At 43.5% G+C, this 20,819-nt stretch overlaps 1 protein-coding gene across 1 annotated transcript in view; it reads left to right on the top strand.

The window, feature by feature from the left end:
• The window catches only part of RYR3 (ryanodine receptor 3), a 368,483-nt gene that overhangs the window by 311,562 nt on the left and 36,102 nt on the right, over nucleotides 1-20,819 (top strand). The window contains exons 70-81 of the mRNA XM_065942024.1: nucleotides 3,562-3,576; nucleotides 6,166-6,336; nucleotides 6,626-6,685; nucleotides 9,283-9,414; nucleotides 9,897-10,009; nucleotides 13,074-13,170; nucleotides 14,994-15,100; nucleotides 15,504-15,555; nucleotides 16,547-16,603; nucleotides 17,843-17,942; nucleotides 18,093-18,172; nucleotides 19,615-19,691. Coding sequence (XP_065798096.1) covers nucleotides 3,562-3,576; nucleotides 6,166-6,336; nucleotides 6,626-6,685; nucleotides 9,283-9,414; nucleotides 9,897-10,009; nucleotides 13,074-13,170; nucleotides 14,994-15,100; nucleotides 15,504-15,555; nucleotides 16,547-16,603; nucleotides 17,843-17,942; nucleotides 18,093-18,172; nucleotides 19,615-19,691 — 1,061 coding nt within the window. The remainder of the gene's footprint in view (nucleotides 1-3,561; nucleotides 3,577-6,165; nucleotides 6,337-6,625; nucleotides 6,686-9,282; nucleotides 9,415-9,896; nucleotides 10,010-13,073; nucleotides 13,171-14,993; nucleotides 15,101-15,503; nucleotides 15,556-16,546; nucleotides 16,604-17,842; nucleotides 17,943-18,092; nucleotides 18,173-19,614; nucleotides 19,692-20,819) is intronic.

The raw sequence follows: 20,819 nt of genomic DNA, 5'->3' as shown, positions 1-20,819 counted from the left end.
CACCAAAAGTGAAAACTTCAGCACCCAAAATTTCAAGAAGCTGGCTCTGGTCTAGCTCTGGTCAGCTGTAGTCACTCTGAACTTTCCATCCCTTCCATCTTTAAGCTATATTGACATTAACACTTCTTCCGGCATCCAAAAACTTATTCTCAGAGTTTAGAATCTGATGTCTGCTGGTTAGTAAAGTTTGATAAATAAAATTGTGCACTTACAATGCAGAGAGATTAGGTATATATATATTCACAGTCAAGAGGAATCTTTGCTGCAAAGGGATCTTACTTAAGATGTATCCTTTTGTGCTTTAGATAATTTTTATTTGATTTTCCAGAGTTTATTTTGCATTTAACTTCTGGCAAACAGCTACTTGTGTAAGGTACAGGAGAAAGGATATTTTCAGATTCCTGATCTCTGGACATCTGTCCCTCAGTTTCTCTGAAGATTTTTCTTACAGTGATTGCAAGCTCTCCTTTGACCCTGTTCACCTACAGAAAGTCACTGATGCTCAGATTCCTTGCTTCTTTCAACGTGGGGGTAGATCTTTTGACCTTTGGTGGAACCAGGTAGCTTCCATTGTTATTGTCAGAGGATGGCAATAAAGCAAAGGAAATGACTCTGATACAGGGATTTGGATCCCAGATGAGCAGAAATGGCAAAGATATCTTAACCTTCTGGTGATGCATAGATACTCAGGGTCCTTGGATTTACGCTTGGAAAGAGATGAGGTGACAATGATGTTTTAAAACTAACCTACTAACAAACTAACCTGAAATTGTTCATTCACATCATTGAATGAGGAAAAGAGTACATTAGCCTTGTCAGAAGATGGTCAGAATCAGAATTCAAGTGGAAGGAAGAAAGAAAATCGGGGTCTTTGGGTGCATCTTCCCTACTGGTAAGGTTAGTCCACAGGAGCACATGCTTTTGTTTCTTTCCATTGACATTGTATGCCAGTTTTTTTCTGAGTGATGTTGGAAAAAGTAAAAGTAACAGTGTAATGGATGGAAGGACACTCCCTGGATGTTAAATAACATTTACTATACTCCTCAGGATAACAAATATTCATATTGTTCCAGTTGCCTCAGTTGAGAAACAAAGTGTTAGTAGTAAATGGAACTAGATACCAAAGGAAAGAAAAGTCCCATGCTTGGCCTAGCTGATGAGTATAAGGACGGCCTTGCATCATTCACTTAACTTCTCTGGATCCCAGTTTACCAGTTTGTAGAATGGGCTTGAGCTTACTGCCTGACTTCTCCCAGCTCTCCTAGAATGCCCTGTTAAAAAGTAAATTTTAAATGCATCTCTTGAATTGAATAATATTACATAAATGCAGCACATTATTTCAGATAGGGAGATACCATGCCTCCAAAAAACAGTAACCCATAGCTATTTCTGGTATTTTTTGGATGTAAAAGTATGGATTGAGAGGATGGGGAGGGAGTGTTCTCTTTAGTATCAGCTGACTCCCCACTGCCATCCTGAAATTTGATGTTCTCTCTTCTACCTGATCTGAATAGTCACCTGTGCTTGCTTTCATCTCCACTCTTAATTGAATTCTGGTGTTGTATAAATGATCTTGGCCTCAGTGCATATGGCAGAGAGATGTGTGCTGGAAAGCTGCATGCCCACACATACCACACATGCCATTGCAGACAAAAAGGAAGTGGAAAAAATATACAGTGGGCCACACTGTTCACACTTGATTAATGGAAGGTCAGTTCAAAGATAAGTCCTTTTCCCAGCAGTGAAAGCACATTTTGAGGAGAGCTCATTGTATATTTTGTTTATATAACACCAGTTTGCGGATATGTCAAGCTGTACATAACTGAGGTGAGCATGTGTTTTTTGTTTTGTTTTTAAACTTGTTTTGTTTTCTGGAAAAATGGCAACAGCTTCCTCTGGAGGGGAATGGTAAATTAGAACACATTTAGCCCAAGAAATGTCAGTTCCTTGACCAAGATTATAAACAAAAGGGTTGTGATGCAGGGAATGTGAGGGTGCCTCATTGTTTAAAGCCACTGCACTGCGTGAGTGTGATTTCAGCGCATTGAGACAGGACAGGGACATCCTTTATGCTGAGAAGACATCTTTATGCTCCTCAAGGGTATGCAGAATGACGCGTGAGCTTGCTTCTTCCTCCTCAGTGACGCCCCAGTTGGCCAACCTGTCTCTCTCGTCCCCCCCCCACTTTTTTCATCTGTATTTCCTTTGTTCTTACACTTGTACAGTTCAAGTGCTCTTTGTCCCTCTGCCCCCTTCTCTCTCCCTCTTCCTGTTCTCCCTTGCTTTTTCTCCAGCCTTTCCCCCTGCCACCCACCCCTCACCCTCCACCCCAGCCCCCACCCCGCCTCCCCCCTCTCACTTCCTGTCTCCCTGCCCCCTCCATCCACTCCTCTATCCTCCTCTCTTCTCTTACCAGCCTCCCTCATCCTCTCTTCTCTCTCCCTCTCTCTCTCTCTCTCTCACACACACACACACACACACACTTTCTCATTCTCAGACTGGCTTCTGGAAATTCATCTTTCTCTCTATTATCCAATGTAGAGTTGACTGGTCTCTACCTCTGTTACCCTCTCCCTGGGAATGAGCGCTTCAGATCGCACACCTCCGCCCTAGTTCCGAAGCCTCTCTCCACTCCTCCAACTCCCTTTCCCTTAAGAGTCTCTGTTTTTTCCTTAATTTCACACATAAATCAGCTATTTGACCATAAACTATTAGTGATTAAGTGTGCAGAAATGAAGTGATTTTGAAGGTATAGGAATGTCTAGGTTTGTTTGTAAAATGAAAAATTTCAGCTAACATTTAAAAATAAAATATAAAATAAAATATATATAGAGAGAGCATGCACAAGAGAGAGAGAGCATTTCAAGTATTAGGGAAATGCACTGAGTTAACTAATCTTAGCAATATGTGAGAAAAAGAATAAAATTAGAATTTATAGCATGTAGGAGCCTTTTACCTAAGGTATATTTGAAGGTCACAGCACAAGAAGGGAGATGCCCCATCCTTTGGGTCTGAGGTGATCCTGAACCACCTTGGATATTCCTAGAGTATGGTTTTTAGCAAACATTTATTTAGGGGAAGCACATACATGGCCCCTCAGCTCAGTTCTCCTCACTCTTTTTGTAACCACAGATTTGGTGGTGATAATGTGGTGGGTGGAAGGAAGAAAATCAGGGTCTTTGGTTATGTGACAGATTGTCTGCAGCCCACCCAGGTGACAGGACGGAGTGGGGAGGAGAGAAGGCGTGAAATCTAAAGAGTCACTTGGTTGGCCAGATCTGAAGACCATCTAGGTCTGTGTGTCACACACTCTGGAATGCTGGTCTCTGAGATGATGTACTGCTTGGTCTGGGTGTAAGTCCTTTCGATCCAATTAACCTCCATCCTAACCTCCCGCCCCCTCTTCATGCCATGGTCAACTGGCTTCCAGAGTGGTTGGTTTTCTGTCGTGTTGGCTGAGGAATGGGGGTGGAAGAGCTGTGACTAACATGCTTATGCTTTGGACCCCTGCTTTCACTGACTGACTTCTCCTTGTTTCTTTTCTCTTATCTTTCCACACAGGCCATGCAAGTAAAGGTACAGGTCAAATGCATGACGTGTCTTTTCTGTCCTAGCATTAGAGGTGCCAGACTCTGGCCACTCTCTGCACTGTGATCACCATGGGGGTGGTCCAGAATGGATTTTCCCACTTGGAGGTCCCCCAGGCCTGCTCCAGGGAAGACAACTGCCTGTCAAAGAGTGAATGTAGGCCTACCCACCCTTGGAATGGGGAAGCCGGGGAAGCCAGCCAAGCCTCGCCCTATCCGAGGTCTCCTTGCCATCCCTGCTCCCTTCCCAGCTGCCCACTCCGCAGCCAGCACATTAACAAAGATAGGGATGCTGAGCAGGGCACCGAAAGCCCAGGAGCCTCACTCCTCTTACCTACTGTTAGTGGTCCCAGCCCTTCCACTCTATACATGAATCGCTCTTGTGCAGGCCTCCAAAGAGTCAGAGAGTTTTCCAAGGACTAAAGTCAAGGATTTGAAATAGCCATGTTTGCATACAATGTGCACCCAGTGGAATAAACCCTGGGACAGTTTTCTAGTATCCTATACAGGTTATTGCTTGGAAGTATTTCTCTTTCTCTCCATTAACATATGTCTGCTGCCACCATCCCAAGACCTTTGCACCAGGTCTGTAGCAGAGACAGGGAGATGTGCAGGAACCAGGTCATGTGCGGCTCTTGGTAAAGAAAAATGGAGCCGTGGCCAGGCAGATGTCGGTCTGGATGTTGACCTGGACTCATAACTGCTGTGTGTCCTTGGAAAAACATCACTTAACTTCCCTGAGCATCATGTTCCCCTTTATATAACTGACTTCTTGTTATCTCAGCATTGTTGGGAAGATTAAAAATGCTTTATCTAAGTACTAGGCACATTGGAACCACATCATGTATGCAGCGTTTATAGTTAGAACAACATGAGATTGGCCAAAGAAAATAGCAAGCAAGAAATTATTTAAATTGTATATCAAGTCCACAATTTTGCATATTAATTGTATATGCATGTTACTATTTACCTCTTAGGTAATGTCCATGTACCTATACTTCATTATATATATATACATGTAACACACACACATATATATAACTGAGTTCTATTCTTTATGGACAATTTGAGGTATTTTCAAGGGTAATTTAGACTTAAGAGTTTTGCCTTAGGCACAGCCTGTAGAATTTTATACCTGATACTAGAACATCTAAGGAACCCAGCAAGCTCTCAATGAAGGTAGGAATTTCTGTAGGAATCAGCTTTCCAGCTGTGTGTCTAGAATACAAGACACTTTGTATCTTGCCTCAACCCCACCCTCCTCCACTGCTCCCTCCCACTGCTGTCCTGGATCTGACCTGTTGTTCTCCAGCACCAGACCCAAGTAGAGTTGGCTGGCAGTATTTGGTCAGACTGGGTTTTGCCGGCCAGGGATTTCAGTGTGGTTTCTGCGGTGTAACCACTTGAAGGCTTAGCCACCACAAGCTGGATAAAAGAAGCCACCTCGGTTTTGAGAGTATCCATTAATAATACTCCTCCATCACACTTTGGAAAGTAAACAGGTTGGCGCTAAGGCGGTGTGATTCTGACCCTACTTGGTCTTCTCTCAGAAAACCAATCCTCCAGAAAGCAAATTCTACTCCAACCCGGGGCGGGGGGTTTGGCCTCTCAGCGGCTCCCAGAGCGCGGAGTGTTTGTGTCATTGGAAACCACTGTGCGATCACCAGGATGCTGCAAACACTCACAGGCACCTCATAAAGCAAAAGCTTTAATAAGCCCCAGTTCTCCCCCTTCATGGACCCTGACTTCAATCTCTGCCTCTGGCCTCCCAGCCCTTCCTCACTTCCAGCAGGAGCCCACTCAGCTGGGGCAGAGTCCAGCAAGTGAGGTACCACGTGGGCAGGGCAAGCCCACCCATACCCACCTTCTGTTGTGGGTGCAGAGGGCCCTCAGTTGGTTGCCTGGGGTTGCCACAGCCCAGTGCATTGGCCTCTTCCTGCAAACCTCCCACTTCACTGGATAAACGTCCCCAGAAAGGGTCCAGAAAGTGTAACGAAAGGAGGACGGACTCTCCCAGACTTGGGGTGGTTCCTCTTCATCTGTCTGCACTGGTTCTCCTAACTCTGCCCCAGCCAGATCCCAGAGCAGCCCTACCAACCTGCACGGGCTCGTTTTCCTGCAGATCGTAGGATGCCTGTGCCCCAAAATGCTCGCTCCAGCCCTGGCCAGGAGCTAATATTCTAGGGTAGATGCTGTCTCACTTGTTTAGTGCTTCCCATCATCAGGATTCTCAGTTCTCTTCTGCCGTCATTTTGTCAGCAAATCACTCTTTTTGTAAGAACACCACCTGTTCATTCCATCCAGATGCAAGCGAGCAGAGACCGTGGGTGTTGGCGCTGTGTGTGTGGTCACGTGGTTCCGTGAGCATGCGCACAAGGAGAAGGCTTAGCATCAGGGCTGGCCTTGAATGGCCCCTTTGGTTGGCTTTGTGTATCACAATCCTTTAGTGTCCTCTGAAATGTAGAAAGGCCCGACCTATACAAGGGAGGACCTATACAGGAGGCGGGCTGCCTCCGAGGTGAGACAGTGCCTTTCAGAGTCATTGAGCTCCTCTGTTTGTTTCAACCTCATCTCCTAGTCCGGAGGACAGGACCAGGAGCGGAAGAAGACAAAGCGGAGGGGAGACTTTTATTCCATCCAGACCTCCCTCATCGTGGCTGCGCTCAAGAAGATGCTGCCCATTGGCCTGAATATGTGCACCCCAGGCGACCAGGAGCTGATCTCCCTCGCAAAATCACGGTACAGCTATGTAAGTCACCCATCTGCTTTGGTGGAGCATTTAATACAGGTGGTGGTGATCTGTGCTCAGCCCTCCGTCCCTGGGGATCAATGAACGGACGCCAAGATGCATGGAAGGAGCACACCATCATCTTTACAGCTGGCTCAGGAGTCAGCACATGCTCTTTCGGATAAGTCTCTGTCGGTTCTCTTCTGCTCTTGTAGTGAAGATCCCAGCAAAACTCTTAGTACATCCCTGCACCCCACTTTACGTTTCCATAGTAACCTATAGGAATAAAATTTCACATCTCTTTCCACAGAAGGACACAGATGAAGAGGTGAAGGAACATCTGCGGAATAACTTGCACTTGCAGGAAAAGGTGATGTAGCAGGAAAACAACTCACACAGAGAACTCACACAGGCTTCTTTCTGGCTGCAGGGGGCCCCACGCCCACTTAGTTTATTCATATTTTTCTAAATGTGTTCTAAAAACAGTCTCAGAGTACTTGTGCTTAATTGATAGAACTCTCTGCCTTTAATTTTTCATTTTTTGGTCCCCGATTTTTGGTTTTTTCTTTGCCAGTTGCAAGGAGGTCCAGTAAAACATGTCTCCCCACCTCCCACTGTGTGAACATCAGAGCGTGGCAGGGGGTTAGATTAGGTCTCAGAATTAACTGACTGTGAGGTGTGTTAGAGTGTAATAGAAACCTAGGGGAAGCTTTAGCACTTTCAGATTTAGAGATTTGTGAACAAAGTAACTCTGTGTCTGAGTTTGTATAACCCCCACCCCAAAATCCAACAAAATCAAGACCAATTTTTATTTTAAGGCTATTTAAAATTTTTCCAGACCTGCAAATCTGAACAGCTTTTCCCTCAAATATATTATGTTATGCCCTAAGATAGAAGACTAAAATGATACCAATAGCCTCTCCTTTCTACCCCAACTATACAGGAATGGTGGGTAAAGTATAGTATAAAAAAGGCGGTAAAAAGAAATTCTAAGTGCCAGAAAAAAGAAGTCATTCTAAATCTTAGTAATGAAGAGAAGATGATGCAGTGAAGAAAACTCATAGAGCTTTCCTGACCAAATACATATCATAGGAGATAAGGGTTTTAGTAATCTGGAAGAGGAGTTATGGACCAAATTTCCCAGGTTTGGCATAAATTTAGAGCAAATCTGGATCACACCAAACTGGAAAATTCTTAAAGAGATGGGAATACGAGACCACCTTACCTGTCTCCTAAGAAACCCATATGCAGGTCAAGAAGCAACACTTAGAACCGTCCATAGAACAACTGATTGGTTCGGAATTGGGAAAGAGTATGTAAAGGCTGTGTGTTTTCACCCTGCTTGTTTAACTTATATGCAGAGTACATCATGTGAAATACCAGGCTGGTTAAGTCACAAGCTGGAATCAAGATTGCCGGGAGAAATATCAACAACCTCAGATATACAGATGATACCTCTCTAATGGCAGAAAGTGAAGAGGAATAAAAGAGCCTCTTGATGAAGGTGAAAGAGGAGAGTGGAAAACCTGGTTTAAAACTCACCATTCAAAAAACTAAGGTCATGGCAACAAGCCCCATCACTTCATGGCAAATAGAAGGGGAAGAAGTGGAAGCAGTGACAAATTTTAATTTCTTGGGCTCCAAAATTACTGTGGATGGTGACTGCAGCCATGAAAATAAAAGGAAGGAAGGAAAGCTATGCCAAACCTAGACATCATATTAAAAAGCAAAGATATCACTTTGCCAGTGAAGATCCATGTAGTCAAAGCTACAGTTTTTCCACTAGTCATGTACAGATGTGAGAATTGGACCATAAAGAAGCCTGAGCACCAAAGAATTGATGTTTTCAAATTGTGGTGCTGAAGATGACTCTTAAGACTCCTTGGACTACAAGGAGTTCAAACCAGTCAATCCTAAAGGAGATCAACCCTGAATGTTTAATGGAAGGATTGGTGCTGAAGCTGAAGCTCCAATACTTTGGCCAAATGATACAAAGAGCTGATTCATTGGAAGAGACCTTGATGGTCGGAAAGATTGAGGCCAAGAGAAGGGAGCGACAGAGGATAAGATGTTAGGAAAACATTACCGACTCAGTGGACATGAGTTTGAGCAGACTCCTGGAGAAAGTGAGGGACAAGGAAGCCTGGAGTGCTGCAGCCCATGGGGTCCCAAAGAGTCCGACATGACTTAGCGACTGAACAACAACAGAGCAAGAAACTTAGATAAAATGAGCCTTGAACCAGTGACACCCATGAATCTTCTGTAAAAACAGTCATGGAACCACTTAGAGAATCTACCTGCTAGAATATGGACCATTCAACAAAACTCCTGAATACAAGTTTATATTTTTAAAAAACATACGGTGTGAAAAGAAATCCATGACCATTAGAGAGACAGAATTTTCAACAAAAGAATTCAAGCCTAAAGAACTACAGAAAGGAATTTTTTAAGTATTATAGAAATATTTAAAGAGATAAAGGCAGCCATATAAGCTATAAATCAAGATTGGACATTATTTTGTAAAGAAAAGAGAGGGGAGGTAGAATTGAAAAGACCTCACAGTGATTTACAAAGTTAAAAATAATCATTGAAATTAAAAATTCCATCTATATATGGTATGGAGATTCCTTAAAAAACTAGGAGTAAAAATGCCATATATAGGTTAAAAAATGTAGTGGATAACAGCTCAAAAGAGAACTTATGAATTGAACGGTTGATTTAAGGAAATCAGTGCAGAACAGAAAGAAAAGGATGTAAAATATGACAGAAGGGTTGAGACATATAGGCTATAATGAGAAGTTCCTATGAAGCATCTACATTGTGCCAGAAAAATATGATAGAGAAGATGAGAGAGAAATTTATAGAAAAGACTCTTGAATACTATAGAACCATGCTAGGAGACAAAGGCCTTTTCTATGTAAGAGGTATAAGAGATTGCTCATCTCGTGTATGTACTTTAATCTGCAGTCTGATGATCCAGCTGTGAAGTGGCAACTGAACCTATACAAGGATGTTTTAAAGAGTGAAGAACCTTCCAACCCAGAAAAGACAGTGGAACGTGTGCAGAGAATTTCAGCAGCTGTCTTCCACCTAGAGCAGGTAAGTAGCATCTACCCTGAGGCTTGAGGAAGCAAGACCGCCTTGCAGAATACAAAATTTCTCTCAACACTCAGCTTTTAGTTTCGAACAGCCTGTAAGCACCCTTGTAAGAAAGCAAGAAGTAAGGATCATCCTGGGTCATCCCAAAGTGTCATCTTGGTGCCTTATGGTAGCAAGACTCCTTAATGCTTAACCCTCCCCGTGTTTTACAAAGTTTTGCCATTAGTTCAAATAACCTATCCAAGTTCCTTGCTCATTTGTAAAGCTACTATTAAACCGTAAGTCACCAAAAGTAGTTGGGAGAAAAAGAAAACCTAAGACTTCTGCAAACTGAATCATTTAGTGCTGAGTACCTTTGGCTGACCACAGTTAAGAAATCAAAGTTCTTCCAGGGTTGAGACGTCTGGGCTGTAGGTGACTATTGGTATTTTCTGCCACCCAGATCAGCTTAGTGTATACCTAGCCATGTGATTTCTTCTTAGGTGGAACAGCCTTTGAGGTCCAAGAAGGCAGTCTGGCACAAACTGCTATCAAAGCAGCGGAAACGGGCAGTGGTGGCCTGTTTCAGGATGGCCCCTCTCTACAACTTGCCCAGGCAAGTATTCTATCTTTATCTCCTGGCATGTGAGTCAGAGATGAGAAATAAGGTATCTTCCTATAGCTGTGCTCTCTTCTGGCTCTGACACTCATGATCCCAGGGGTAGAGATTGGAGTCCTTCACCTGCGGAGCCATTGCAGTCTGCATATAGTATAATGGCCTACAAAAGTAAGTATAAAAACTGAAAACAGATGAGATTTCCTAGTGCCCCCAAGCCTGCCTCACTTCATCTTTTTGCACTGTAAAGTCAGCCTTGTAAGCATATGGAAGCTCTCTAGTTTTACCTAGGTAGGATTCTTTGTGAAGCTGTAAAGGCATTCTAGAAAAAGGAGACTTTTCTAAAAGACTTTACCCCAAATTCCATCCGTAGATCAAGCAATATTTCCATGTTCAAGCACTTGATTGACACCAAAATTATGTTTCCTCAGCAAGTACAGAAATGTAACCCAAGAATCCTTCAGCATAATGTACTTGCCTTCAAGATGAAACTAGGCAACTGTTTAGAGATGCCCCATGAGGCCAGTCATGAACATAAGGCATTTATCTGGATGTTTAGTCTATACTCTGAAGTAAACAACATGCGAAGGCTTTTCTGGAATGTGTGTGAACGTGTGCTGCTCCAATGAAGGGCAGAGTGTCGATGTAGACTGGGCCATTGTTCACCACTGGGGCCACTGCAGTGACGTTGGTGGCGTGGCAGCATTCCCGTCCTCAGACTAATTGCACAGCCAGTAAATTTTGCCCTCTGATCAATAAACAAAGCTGGTAGTTGAAGAGCCACTGCTTGATCAACTTCCAGTCAATCGGAATATCCTCACCTGGTCAGGAAAAAGAAACTGACTTGGCCAAGTAAATTCTGTATCACATGTAAATACATGTGTTTCTTTGGAATTTCAGATGAAAGACTATTCTATGCTTGACATTTTGCTTTCATCAAATTGTGTATGTTGGCTATCATTTGCCCAGAGTGTCTCATATCCCCGTCCTGAGCCAACTGGCCAACTGAGCTCTCTGAATTAGGGTCTTTGAAGATGGTGGAGAATCATGGCCTCTGAGACACACACCTGCTCCTACAGGTCTCTTGAGAAAGTAGACTAGTGTCTCTGGAAAGGTTGAGGCATCACAAATCAAATAGAATTCATTAATTTAAGAAAACTGAAAAATTAAGTCAGGCAGTAATGGGCATGAAGGTTGCTGAAGTCTTGGCAGACAAATGAAATTTATAGCCCAGTAGAAGCAAAACTGCCTCGGATTTTTGTCTGTTTTCTAAAAGTGGTAAAACATCAGAAGGCATTCACTTCCCCTTTTGGTAGAGAGCCACACCCGATGTGCTTTAACATGACCTCCAGAGGGCTTAGCCTTAAGCTCATATCTCCCAGGCCAGCTCAACAGCAATTACATCTCTCAAAAACAAGCTTTTTTTTTTTTTCTAAATCCGCTGAAAATGATAGTACCATCCTTTAGTATTTCGATTACTCCTTCAAGAACTCTGCCACTGAATGGATAATAGTATGTCCAAGAATCCACTGTCTCCTTGATGAAACATGGCCACCCCCACCGCTAACCCAGCTGTTTTTAAAAAAAACAAACAAACAACATTTTGTGTTGGAGTATTGCTGATTAACAGTGGACAGCAAAGGGATTCAGTCATACATATACATATATCCATTCCCCTCCAAACTCCACTCCCCTCCAGGATGCCACGTGACATTGAGCAGAGTTCCCTGTACTTTACAGTGGTGCTTGTTGGTTATCCATTTTTAATGTAGCAGTGTCTAACATAGCTGTTTTAGAGAGGCTGCCCTGGATTTCTGCCTAGAAGTTATACATAGGAGGATTATATCCCTAGGAGGATTATGCATAGGTTTCATAATAACAACAATAACAGTGAACAAGAGGCTAGTGGTCAGTACCATGCTTTTTCTCCATCTTATGAGAATCTAAACTGCATGGAGTCTTCCAAACTAAAGGGCTGAAGGGATTTATTTTTATCATGTGGAAACTTTCTCTGCTGTGAGTTTTTAAAAGAAAACTTGTATGCTTTTCCCCAGACACAAAATTAACAATTTCTTCCTGAGCACCTTTCAACGGGTTTGGCTGGAAAAGGTTAATGAAAAAACTCAGTATGACAGGCTTATACTCATTTTAATGGTAATGTAACCTGTGGAGAGACCCACTCATTCTCTGCACACTTCTCCTTTCTTGACCATGATTTAACATGACCATGAAAACACAAATTTGTACAATTTTTTTTTTAAAAAACACCTCTGATTGGTCAGATTTTGAAGAAAGATGGTAAGGGCTATATTCTACCAGAAATTATGACCAAGACTTTATGAGTCTGGTCTTGACCTTCTTTTTCTCTTTGGTCCTCCTCACATTTCGGTAACCACTTACCTGCTCTTCAGTGGTTAATATTCCCAGAAGTCAGTCGTGTCCTGTAGAGAGGGAGTGGCTTGTGCCAGTTTATTCAGTGTTCCCAGATGCCAGGGCCAGCTCTGGAACCCGTGAAGCATGCAGAAGTTTTGCTGATGAGTACAACACGCCCAAGCTTTATTTCCTGGGTACAGACTGGAGCCCTTGCAGCTGTGGTTCCTCAGAGGCCCTGAAAGAAGGACACTCTGCTGCTTTGAGTGTTTCTGAGACTACACTGCTCACCAGCGGCATAATTTAGATTGGATTACCTGGACAGGCGATCAGTCAAAAGGAATCACCAAATTGCCATATTCACAGGTAACCCAGGGCTGTTCCTCGAACTAGTGAATTCTCATCAGAGGGGAGACGTGATAAAGACCCAGTGAGACCACAGCAGGATTAATGTGACCTCAGGTCTTGAACTAGCCATTGTTAGTTCATTCAGAAGGCTGTCTAAATATTCAGGATCTGCCACGTTAGCGGGTTCTGGTTTCTTTGAAATAAATGCTTACAGTGTACTCCTGGCTACCCTGACCAATCAGAAGGTAAGAATTGTACAAAACTGCTTACTAACCGTTAACCGCCCAGACTAAAGCAAGGAGTCCCGTGGACCCCTCTTGACCTCATTCTCACCCCTTCCGCTCAGGCACCGCTCTATTAACCTCTTGCTCCATGGCTATCAGAGATTTTGGATAGAAACAGAGGAGTATTCCTTTGAAGAGAAACTAGTACAGGATTTGGCTGTAAGTACTGACTCAACTGGGAGCAGATATGGGTACGAATGAGTTTGATTTTTGTATTCATGTGTGTGCATTATAACTTGGAAAGATTCACAAAGAATCGGGTGTATACATTTGAAAGGGACTAACTGTATAAATTATCAGAGGAAGCCCCGCTAATCATAGCCCTAAGAGCCAGAGGATGAATTTCACTTGGAGGTGCTGGTCCTGTGATCATCCTCCTCCTTATTATTAACAACTAATATTTCTTGGGATGCACAGCCGTGCCTTGGAAAGTTCGTGCCAAGTTAAGTTTTGAACACCCTTGGTTGTAGGAGGCCAGCCCGCCCTAGCCAAGGCCCTGCATTTCTGGTGGGTTAGCTCCCCTTTGGGGAAGGCACATCTAAATGCCCTTCCTGCATCTCACATTTCTGTGTTTGGCCTTTCTGAAGATTTGCTATGCCCCGTCTCTCACAGGCTTCATATGCTTAAACTACTTGAAACCACACACAAGGGGTAAAGCTTACTGCAGCAGTTCACTGAGCTTCATCCTGGTTAAGAAAGAAAATACATCCTTTGGCCAAGCCCTAGCTCTTTTCCTCTTTCTCCTTATTTCTTCCATCTGTCTTTTTCTCTAATCTCTACTCCCTCCATTAGTCTTACCCTGTGTATCTCATGTTTACACTTTCCATGTGACTTTTTCTGTATTTCCCCATCTCCCTGGTGGCTCAGAAGGTAAAGCGTCTGTCTGCAATGTGGGAGACCCAGGTTCGATCCCTGGGTCGGAAAGATCCCCTGGAGAAGGAAATGGCAACCTACTCCAGTACTCTTGCCTGGAAAATTCCATGGACGGAGGAGCCTGGAAAGCTACAGTCCATGAGGTCACAGAGTCGGACACAACTGATCAACTTCACTTTCACTTTTCTTTCCATCTCCCTCTGTTTCTTTTCCTCTTCCTGTCGTTTGTCCTTTAATCCTTTCTTGCTCATTCTCTTTCCCTTTCTCTTTATGCCCATCAATCTTTCCATACATTCCTGTCAGTGAGAAAGACACTTGCTTGATTTTCCCAGTTTCTTGATTAGTGTGAAGTTGACAATGAGCATCATTTCAACCTTCCTCTTCCTCTAAACCATTCACACAACCTATGTAGTTCTCACCAATTTACTGAGTATGGTCCACCCTGCTGGTTCTACCATTGCTGGGAAATCAACTGGCATCAGCTGCTATTTCTGTAAAAGGAGACAGAAAAAAAGACTTGCTCTGAGGAGAAACTGCAAGGCTCGCAGCTCCAGGATAGCATCTCTCAGGAACAGCAAGATTTTCAGGATAAAGGTTGAGGTCAGGAAAGAGAAACATTTCACTGGGTTCAGTCTAGGATAGTTGTAGAGGCCCAAATGGCCCCAGTGCTTTGTATCTCTTGCCCCACCCCCATTCCCAGCCCAGCTCTCCAAGAGAAATGTCAGGTGTAGGTGGAGAGGTACAGCCTCTTCGGTGCTCTCCAGGGCTTCCCTCCTGAATGCGGGTGCCCAGAGCTTGCATGAGAGTTCTGCTGACTGGAGTCTGGAGCACCTCCCCTGCAGTCAAGCTTTTGCTTTTCTTTCCATTTTGTTTTAACCCAAAATTGCAATGTTTATTTAATTGGCTGAAAAATATATTTATATATATATATCATTCCCAGACCTTGCATCCTTAGGGCTTCTGTCCTGAAATAAACGTTATGACGTCGTGGTTCTCTTTGTGCTTTGAGTTGATGCGCTCTGTGCCTGGTGCTTCACCTTTGTTCGCGTGCGGTGGTACGCCACATGCTGAAATTCATGCCTGAAACCTATCTGCCTTGGTTTGTGTAGAAATCCCCCAAGGTGGAAGAGGAGGAGGAGGAAGAGGTGGAAAAGCAGCCAGACCCACTTCATCAGATCATCCTCCACTTTAGCCGCAACGCTCTCACGGAGAGAAGGTCAGCACCATGGAGCACCCTGCTCACATCCCAGGCATGGCGGGGTCCTCCCCAAGCTGTCCTCCCCAGGTGTGCACAGAGCAGGTGCCAGATTTGAACAGCCCTCCTCGCTGTGTTGTTCTTGGCCTTCAAGAAACCTCTAGAGGAAAATACAGAAACCATAGCCCTTTTATCATATTGCCTGACACTGAATCTGAAGATGAAGCAGCCTGAAACTGTAACTTCATCCCTGAATTCCATGTCCAGTCAATAATGATTCAGATTTTCAGAGTGGTTTATAAGAACTGGGGTGAGGGAGGAGGGCTTCTAATTAATTCACTGGTATATTAGGATTTATATGCTGCTCAGTCTTTTCTACTGTGTTCAAAGTCAGTGTGCTAAATATTTCCTCCATTCTCTCCAGCAAACTGGAAGACGACCCTTTGTACACCTCCTATGCCAGCATGATGGCCAAGGTACACTTGGTTTTCTTCCTGTCATTGCAGTCTTCCCGCTTCCCTTTGACCTCTTCAGGCACATGGAAACTGTCACATTGAGCAACTGGCCTGGGACTTGGGTCATGGCATGGGCTCCAGGCTTTGCACAATTCACATGCTCTGCAGGCAACATTAGTAAACCGTTCTACCATCATCCTATGAAAACGATGCTTTGCAGAAACAGTGGGGACTGGTGTCTGAGTTCACATGATACTTCTCAGCCAGCTTCACAGGGTTCAGGTGTCCACATCATCCTCGAATTTTCTCTTAATGCTCAGAACACGCCCAATAGTTCAACCATGTCCGTAGATGAAGGAAATCCAGTACATTTGAAAACAGGCTTAGAAACTAGAGGAAGTAACTAGTGTTCTAGAAGAGGCGAAGTGACCAGAGAGGATGTTTCTAGGTCACACGGGGTCAGTGGCCTCTGGAATACGGGGTGATTAAGCGAACCTACTTCTTCTGCAGTGGAAGCACTTCATGTCCGGCAGAAGTGGGGGTGAGTGTGGAGGGTACAGGAGCACTCATTCTTCTGCCAGGTGCTCCGTGGGGTCACTTCGGGATTCCCATCCTGGCTTTCCCTCATCTTATGGCCAAGCCTCTGACTCATGGTGAGAGTGGGCCAGCTCTTTGCACTCTTATCTCCCAATTTACAGCAGAACTTTACAGAACTCTAAAGTAGGAGAGTTCAGGTCTGTGGTTAAACCAAGGACATCTCCTTTGACTATGTGAGCTCGGCGTTCCCATTTCTCTTTTCTGAACTCCTTGGTAACCACAAAGGTGGTATTTAGAGTAGAATGTTGCCTGCTGGGATCCAAATGTTCCCAGTTTTACAGAGTGCTGAGGTCCTGAGGTGCCTGTGAATTACAGCCCGTTCCCTGCCCTCACACAGTGAAGCAGAGTCCTGTTTACTAGGCCCACCTTTAACCTGACTCTTTGCCTCCTCCTCTCCCGGCTGCATGGAATCCAGAGTTGTCAGAGTGGGGAAGACGAAGAAGAGGAGGAAGACAAGGAGAAGACATTTGAAGTGAGTTCTCACTAAGCTGGAAGCCAGCCAGGAGGGCCTTCAGGGGTGGATACTGACATCAGCCATGCAACTCGCCCACCATGTATGTCAGGTGGCAAGTACGCAAGTCAGCCTGGACGAGCGCATTGGCTGTGGTTGCTGTCTCTTGGCCTAATGAAAGGTAGCAAGCAGCCAGTCAGCCCGCAGATGGTCCTTCAAGTTTGTTCCTCCAGGAAATCTCCTACATCAACCCAAGTATGGTAGCAACAGGGGCCATGGAAGGGCACATTCGAATATTCAAAAGTGAAAATTCACAGCAGTGGAGACACTGGATGGTTTTTGCACTACTATTCTGTAAATCTACTTAATCTTGATTTGGGGCAGTGTGGGACCGTGAATCTCTCAAAATAAAACTCCATTAGTTTACTTGTACTGTTTTATAGACGAAGTATTCAAGAGTACAAGTAAATGAATACAGGGATTTCCCTGGTGGTCCAGTGGCTAAGACTCTGCACTCCCAATGCAGGGGGGTCTGGGTTCATCCCTGGTCAGAGAACTAGATCCTATATGGTGCAACTAAGACCCAGGGCAGCCAAATATATACATATATATTTTTTTTAAAGTAAATGTATACCGTTCTGGAAAACTTTGGCTTCTAGCATCTCACATTTGTTAAGTGTGGTCTATGCTTTCTGGATAAGTAGGCGTTTGCTATACTCAGATGAATTCCAGCTGAGCAAGTTTTCCTTTATAACATAGAAAACAAACCATTTTAGTCTGAGGTCACTTTTCTTTTCTTTTTTTTTTTTTTTTTTGCCTATGCTGGGTGTTCGCTGGGGCATGCAGGTTTCTCTAGTTGTGGTACCTGGGCTTAGTTGCCCCATGACATGTGGGATCTTAGTTCCCGACCAAGAATCAAACCTGTGTCCCCTGTTTTGGAAGGTGGATTCTTAAACACTGGAACACCAGGGAAGTCCCTGAAGTCACTTTCTATAATCATAGTGTCACTGGAAAGTGGACTGTGTTTTGTACTTCTCAGTACAGAAAGTAGAAATTTCAGCATCAAAATGTGAGTAAATTATGGATGGACAGTTTTGGAAAACTGGGTCTCATCTAAAAATAAACTTCCAAGATCTGTTTTGTTCGAAATTATGTGTGTTGCCTTCCTAGGTGAGTAAAGAGTCTCTCTCTCAACTCATCTGACTACAGTGAATTCTCTGGGGGTAAACAAATCCCCTCCCACCCTGCTATTTTTTCCAGGAGAAAGAAATGGAAAAACAGAAAACCCTCTACCAGCAAGCCCGGCTGCATGAGCGTGGAGCCGCCGAGATGGTCCTTCAGATGATCAGCGCCAGCAAAGGTGATCTCAGAGACTTGTGCGTGGGTCCCTTAACTAACACTGAGATGTCACCCTGTGACGTGAAGTCATTATTAAACAATCTGGATAAAGCCCAGTAGGTGTGATTTACCCTGTTACCTTGGTGATTCCATCTAATCTTTACTTCGACAGGTGAGATGAGCCCCATGGTGGTGGAGACTCTGAAGTTGGGGATCGCCATTCTGAATGGGGGCAATGCTGGTGTGCAGCAGGTAATGGGGGCTCACGGGAGGTGGTGCAGACTTCCTGGGGTATTTCCATCTGACAGCTGTCACACTTTGGGGAAGAGAGGTTGACTCTGCTGCATGGATGGCCACCGAGAATCACCTTTGCTGGAGTTTTGTCCTCAGTGGCCAGTTATGCTGAGTAACTGAAAACAGATAAAACCAGGACTAGGAGTCTGCAGACAAACATGTGCTTAGTAAAGAGGGGTTATCTAGGGTTCAAAGAGAAAAACATCACATTTGTTTCATCATTAGGTGATTTTCTGTAAAAATATACTCTAGAGGAAATATTCTCAGCCTTTGGTTTTTATTTCAACATTTTCATTTGTTAGTTGCCTTACCGTGAGCAAGAAGCTTGATCAGTTAAGTGATGTTCATAACCCCACACACTTGTTTGTTCAGTCATTCGTATTCATTCATTCATATTAACAGCTGCTTAGTGATCACTGACTATGTACTAGGGCCAGGCTGTCTTCTATGGGTAGAAGATGTAGCAGTGGATAATGAAAATAAAACTCTCTGCCATCATGCATTAAGAAAGAGAACACACAGAGATATACAGCGGAGTGCCTGGCACATGGAATAATTCATTCTTCAATCTGAACTGGAACTGGCTACAGAAGATAGACATGCAGTAGTGTCTCCTGAGCACTCCAGGCTCTAGCTAAAAATAAAAGCATCTGTGTGCACAGGAAAATGAAATTTCAAAGACTGTTGGCATTCCCAGAGCCTTTGAGCATTTCTAAATCCATAACTACCACTATTGCATATAATTTTTCCCAGGCTTTAATTCGTCACAAACCAAATTTCTCATTAAGAACTACCATTTCAAAGGCACCCCTTACTTTCTGTTCTCTTCCATCACCACCCCATCAGTTGAGTTTCTTACAGAGCCCTTTAAAAAAGCTAAGAAGGTTCTTACTATCCCAGACCAAGTTCTTAGCTTGCCAGTAATAGAGAACAGAGAATAGTCTTTTTGTGAGAGATACTGTGCTCTCAACTAGTCTCATTACTAGCTAAGCTCCTTCCTCCAAGGCATTAAACATTGCATGAGCTGTTCAGATTTTACCTCAGTAACCATAAACATTATTAGAGCCTAGTCCTAGAACCTGTTCCAAAGAGGAGAGGCTTCAAACAGTAAATCTTTGAAGTCAAAGATCTACTGTACCATCAACACCAGTGGACCTTTATAAAATATCTGCCCTAAGAGATTCTAGTTCTGTAAGTAGAGAGTGGGGCTCAGGCACATGAAAGGTTTAAGCCCACAGGTGGAATATTTTCATGCTTACCCAGGGTTGCAAAACCACCCCTTAAATCTCACTTGGTGCCTGAATGATTGGGAACTGCCATCTGTCCATCACAACTAGGAGGTTCGATATTTGTGCCATAGTTTTCATTGCTTTTCCTTTTCAAATGTGTCTCCCTTACAGAAAATGCTAGATTACCTGAAGGAGAAAAAGGATGCTGGGTTCTTTCAAAGTCTTTCTGGTCTTATGCAGTCTTGCAGGTAAATATGGGAAAACCACCCATAGCACTTTTTAAAAAGTATTTACTGTCCAGGGAAAGGGGCATAGGGTGGGAGAGTGCCACATAAACAAACTGACTTATCACGGAATTACTGAGAAGAGAGTACCTACTTCAGAAAAGGATGGGTATTATTCCTCTAGCCTTCAGGATTACCTTCAAATAGCATTCAGAAGGGAAAATGTAACACACACACACACGCAGCTTACCTGTCTACACCTGTTTAGTGTTTGAATTGCCCTTACCTCTTTTTTTGTTATTTTGTTTTCTTTGGAGCCGAGTGTGAGTTTCTCTTATTAAACATGTGTACTCATAAGTCAAACTAGCAAAGACTGGAAAAGAGGAATACCTCAGTGTGACTCAAGACTCTATGTTCATTAGATCCATTAGGTACTTTGTTAATCTCTATCCTTAACAATTCTTTGAGCCTGAAGAGATATTTAGTGGGTACATATTTTGACAGAGGTACATCCTGATGTGGGAACATTTTGACATTGTCTGAAAAACAAAGCATTAAACTTTCCATTTATATTACCCGGTTGTGTAAGCCTCCCCTCTGACAGATGAACAATAGGTAACCAAAAGTCATAAGGTTACCATACTCGCTCATTTCAGAAACAAGCCAGCAGTCTTTCTAAGAAAAATGTCAGCTTATTCTTCAAGATTCATATATATATTGAATCATCTGAAACTCATTCTGAAAGAAGCAAAGTTATAATTACCTAGCTCATTTGCCTCCAATTAATAATTCTTAAAATTGGAACATTGGTCCAATTGAAAATTTGGAGGATGGACTTTTTATTTGGTGAACTTCATAATATTGCTAGTCATATTGGATTGGGTAAATATTGTACCCTGGGGTTGTAGGGAACTTATCTGAGCTGCAGTACAATCCCTTGTGTTCAACTACATTTTCCCCTCACCAACAGCCAATTCGTTTATTTCTTTTCTCCCAGGAAAAGAAAATGTAATATTGCCAGACCTGACTCACTGAGGATAAAATAGTACATGTGGACTCAAAGATGGCAAAAATCAAGGCAGTTCAGTTCCATATTGCTCATGAAATGCTCAATTAAATTTCTGAGTTCCCTTAGTAGTCTGTAGAATTTAA

This window comes from Muntiacus reevesi, chromosome 7, assembly GCF_963930625.1.
Source record: "Muntiacus reevesi chromosome 7, mMunRee1.1, whole genome shotgun sequence".
Taxonomy (NCBI): Eukaryota; Metazoa; Chordata; class Mammalia; order Artiodactyla; family Cervidae; genus Muntiacus; species Muntiacus reevesi.
The sequence above is the reverse complement of the archived record's forward strand: the minus strand, read 5'-3'. Positions and strand labels throughout refer to the sequence as shown.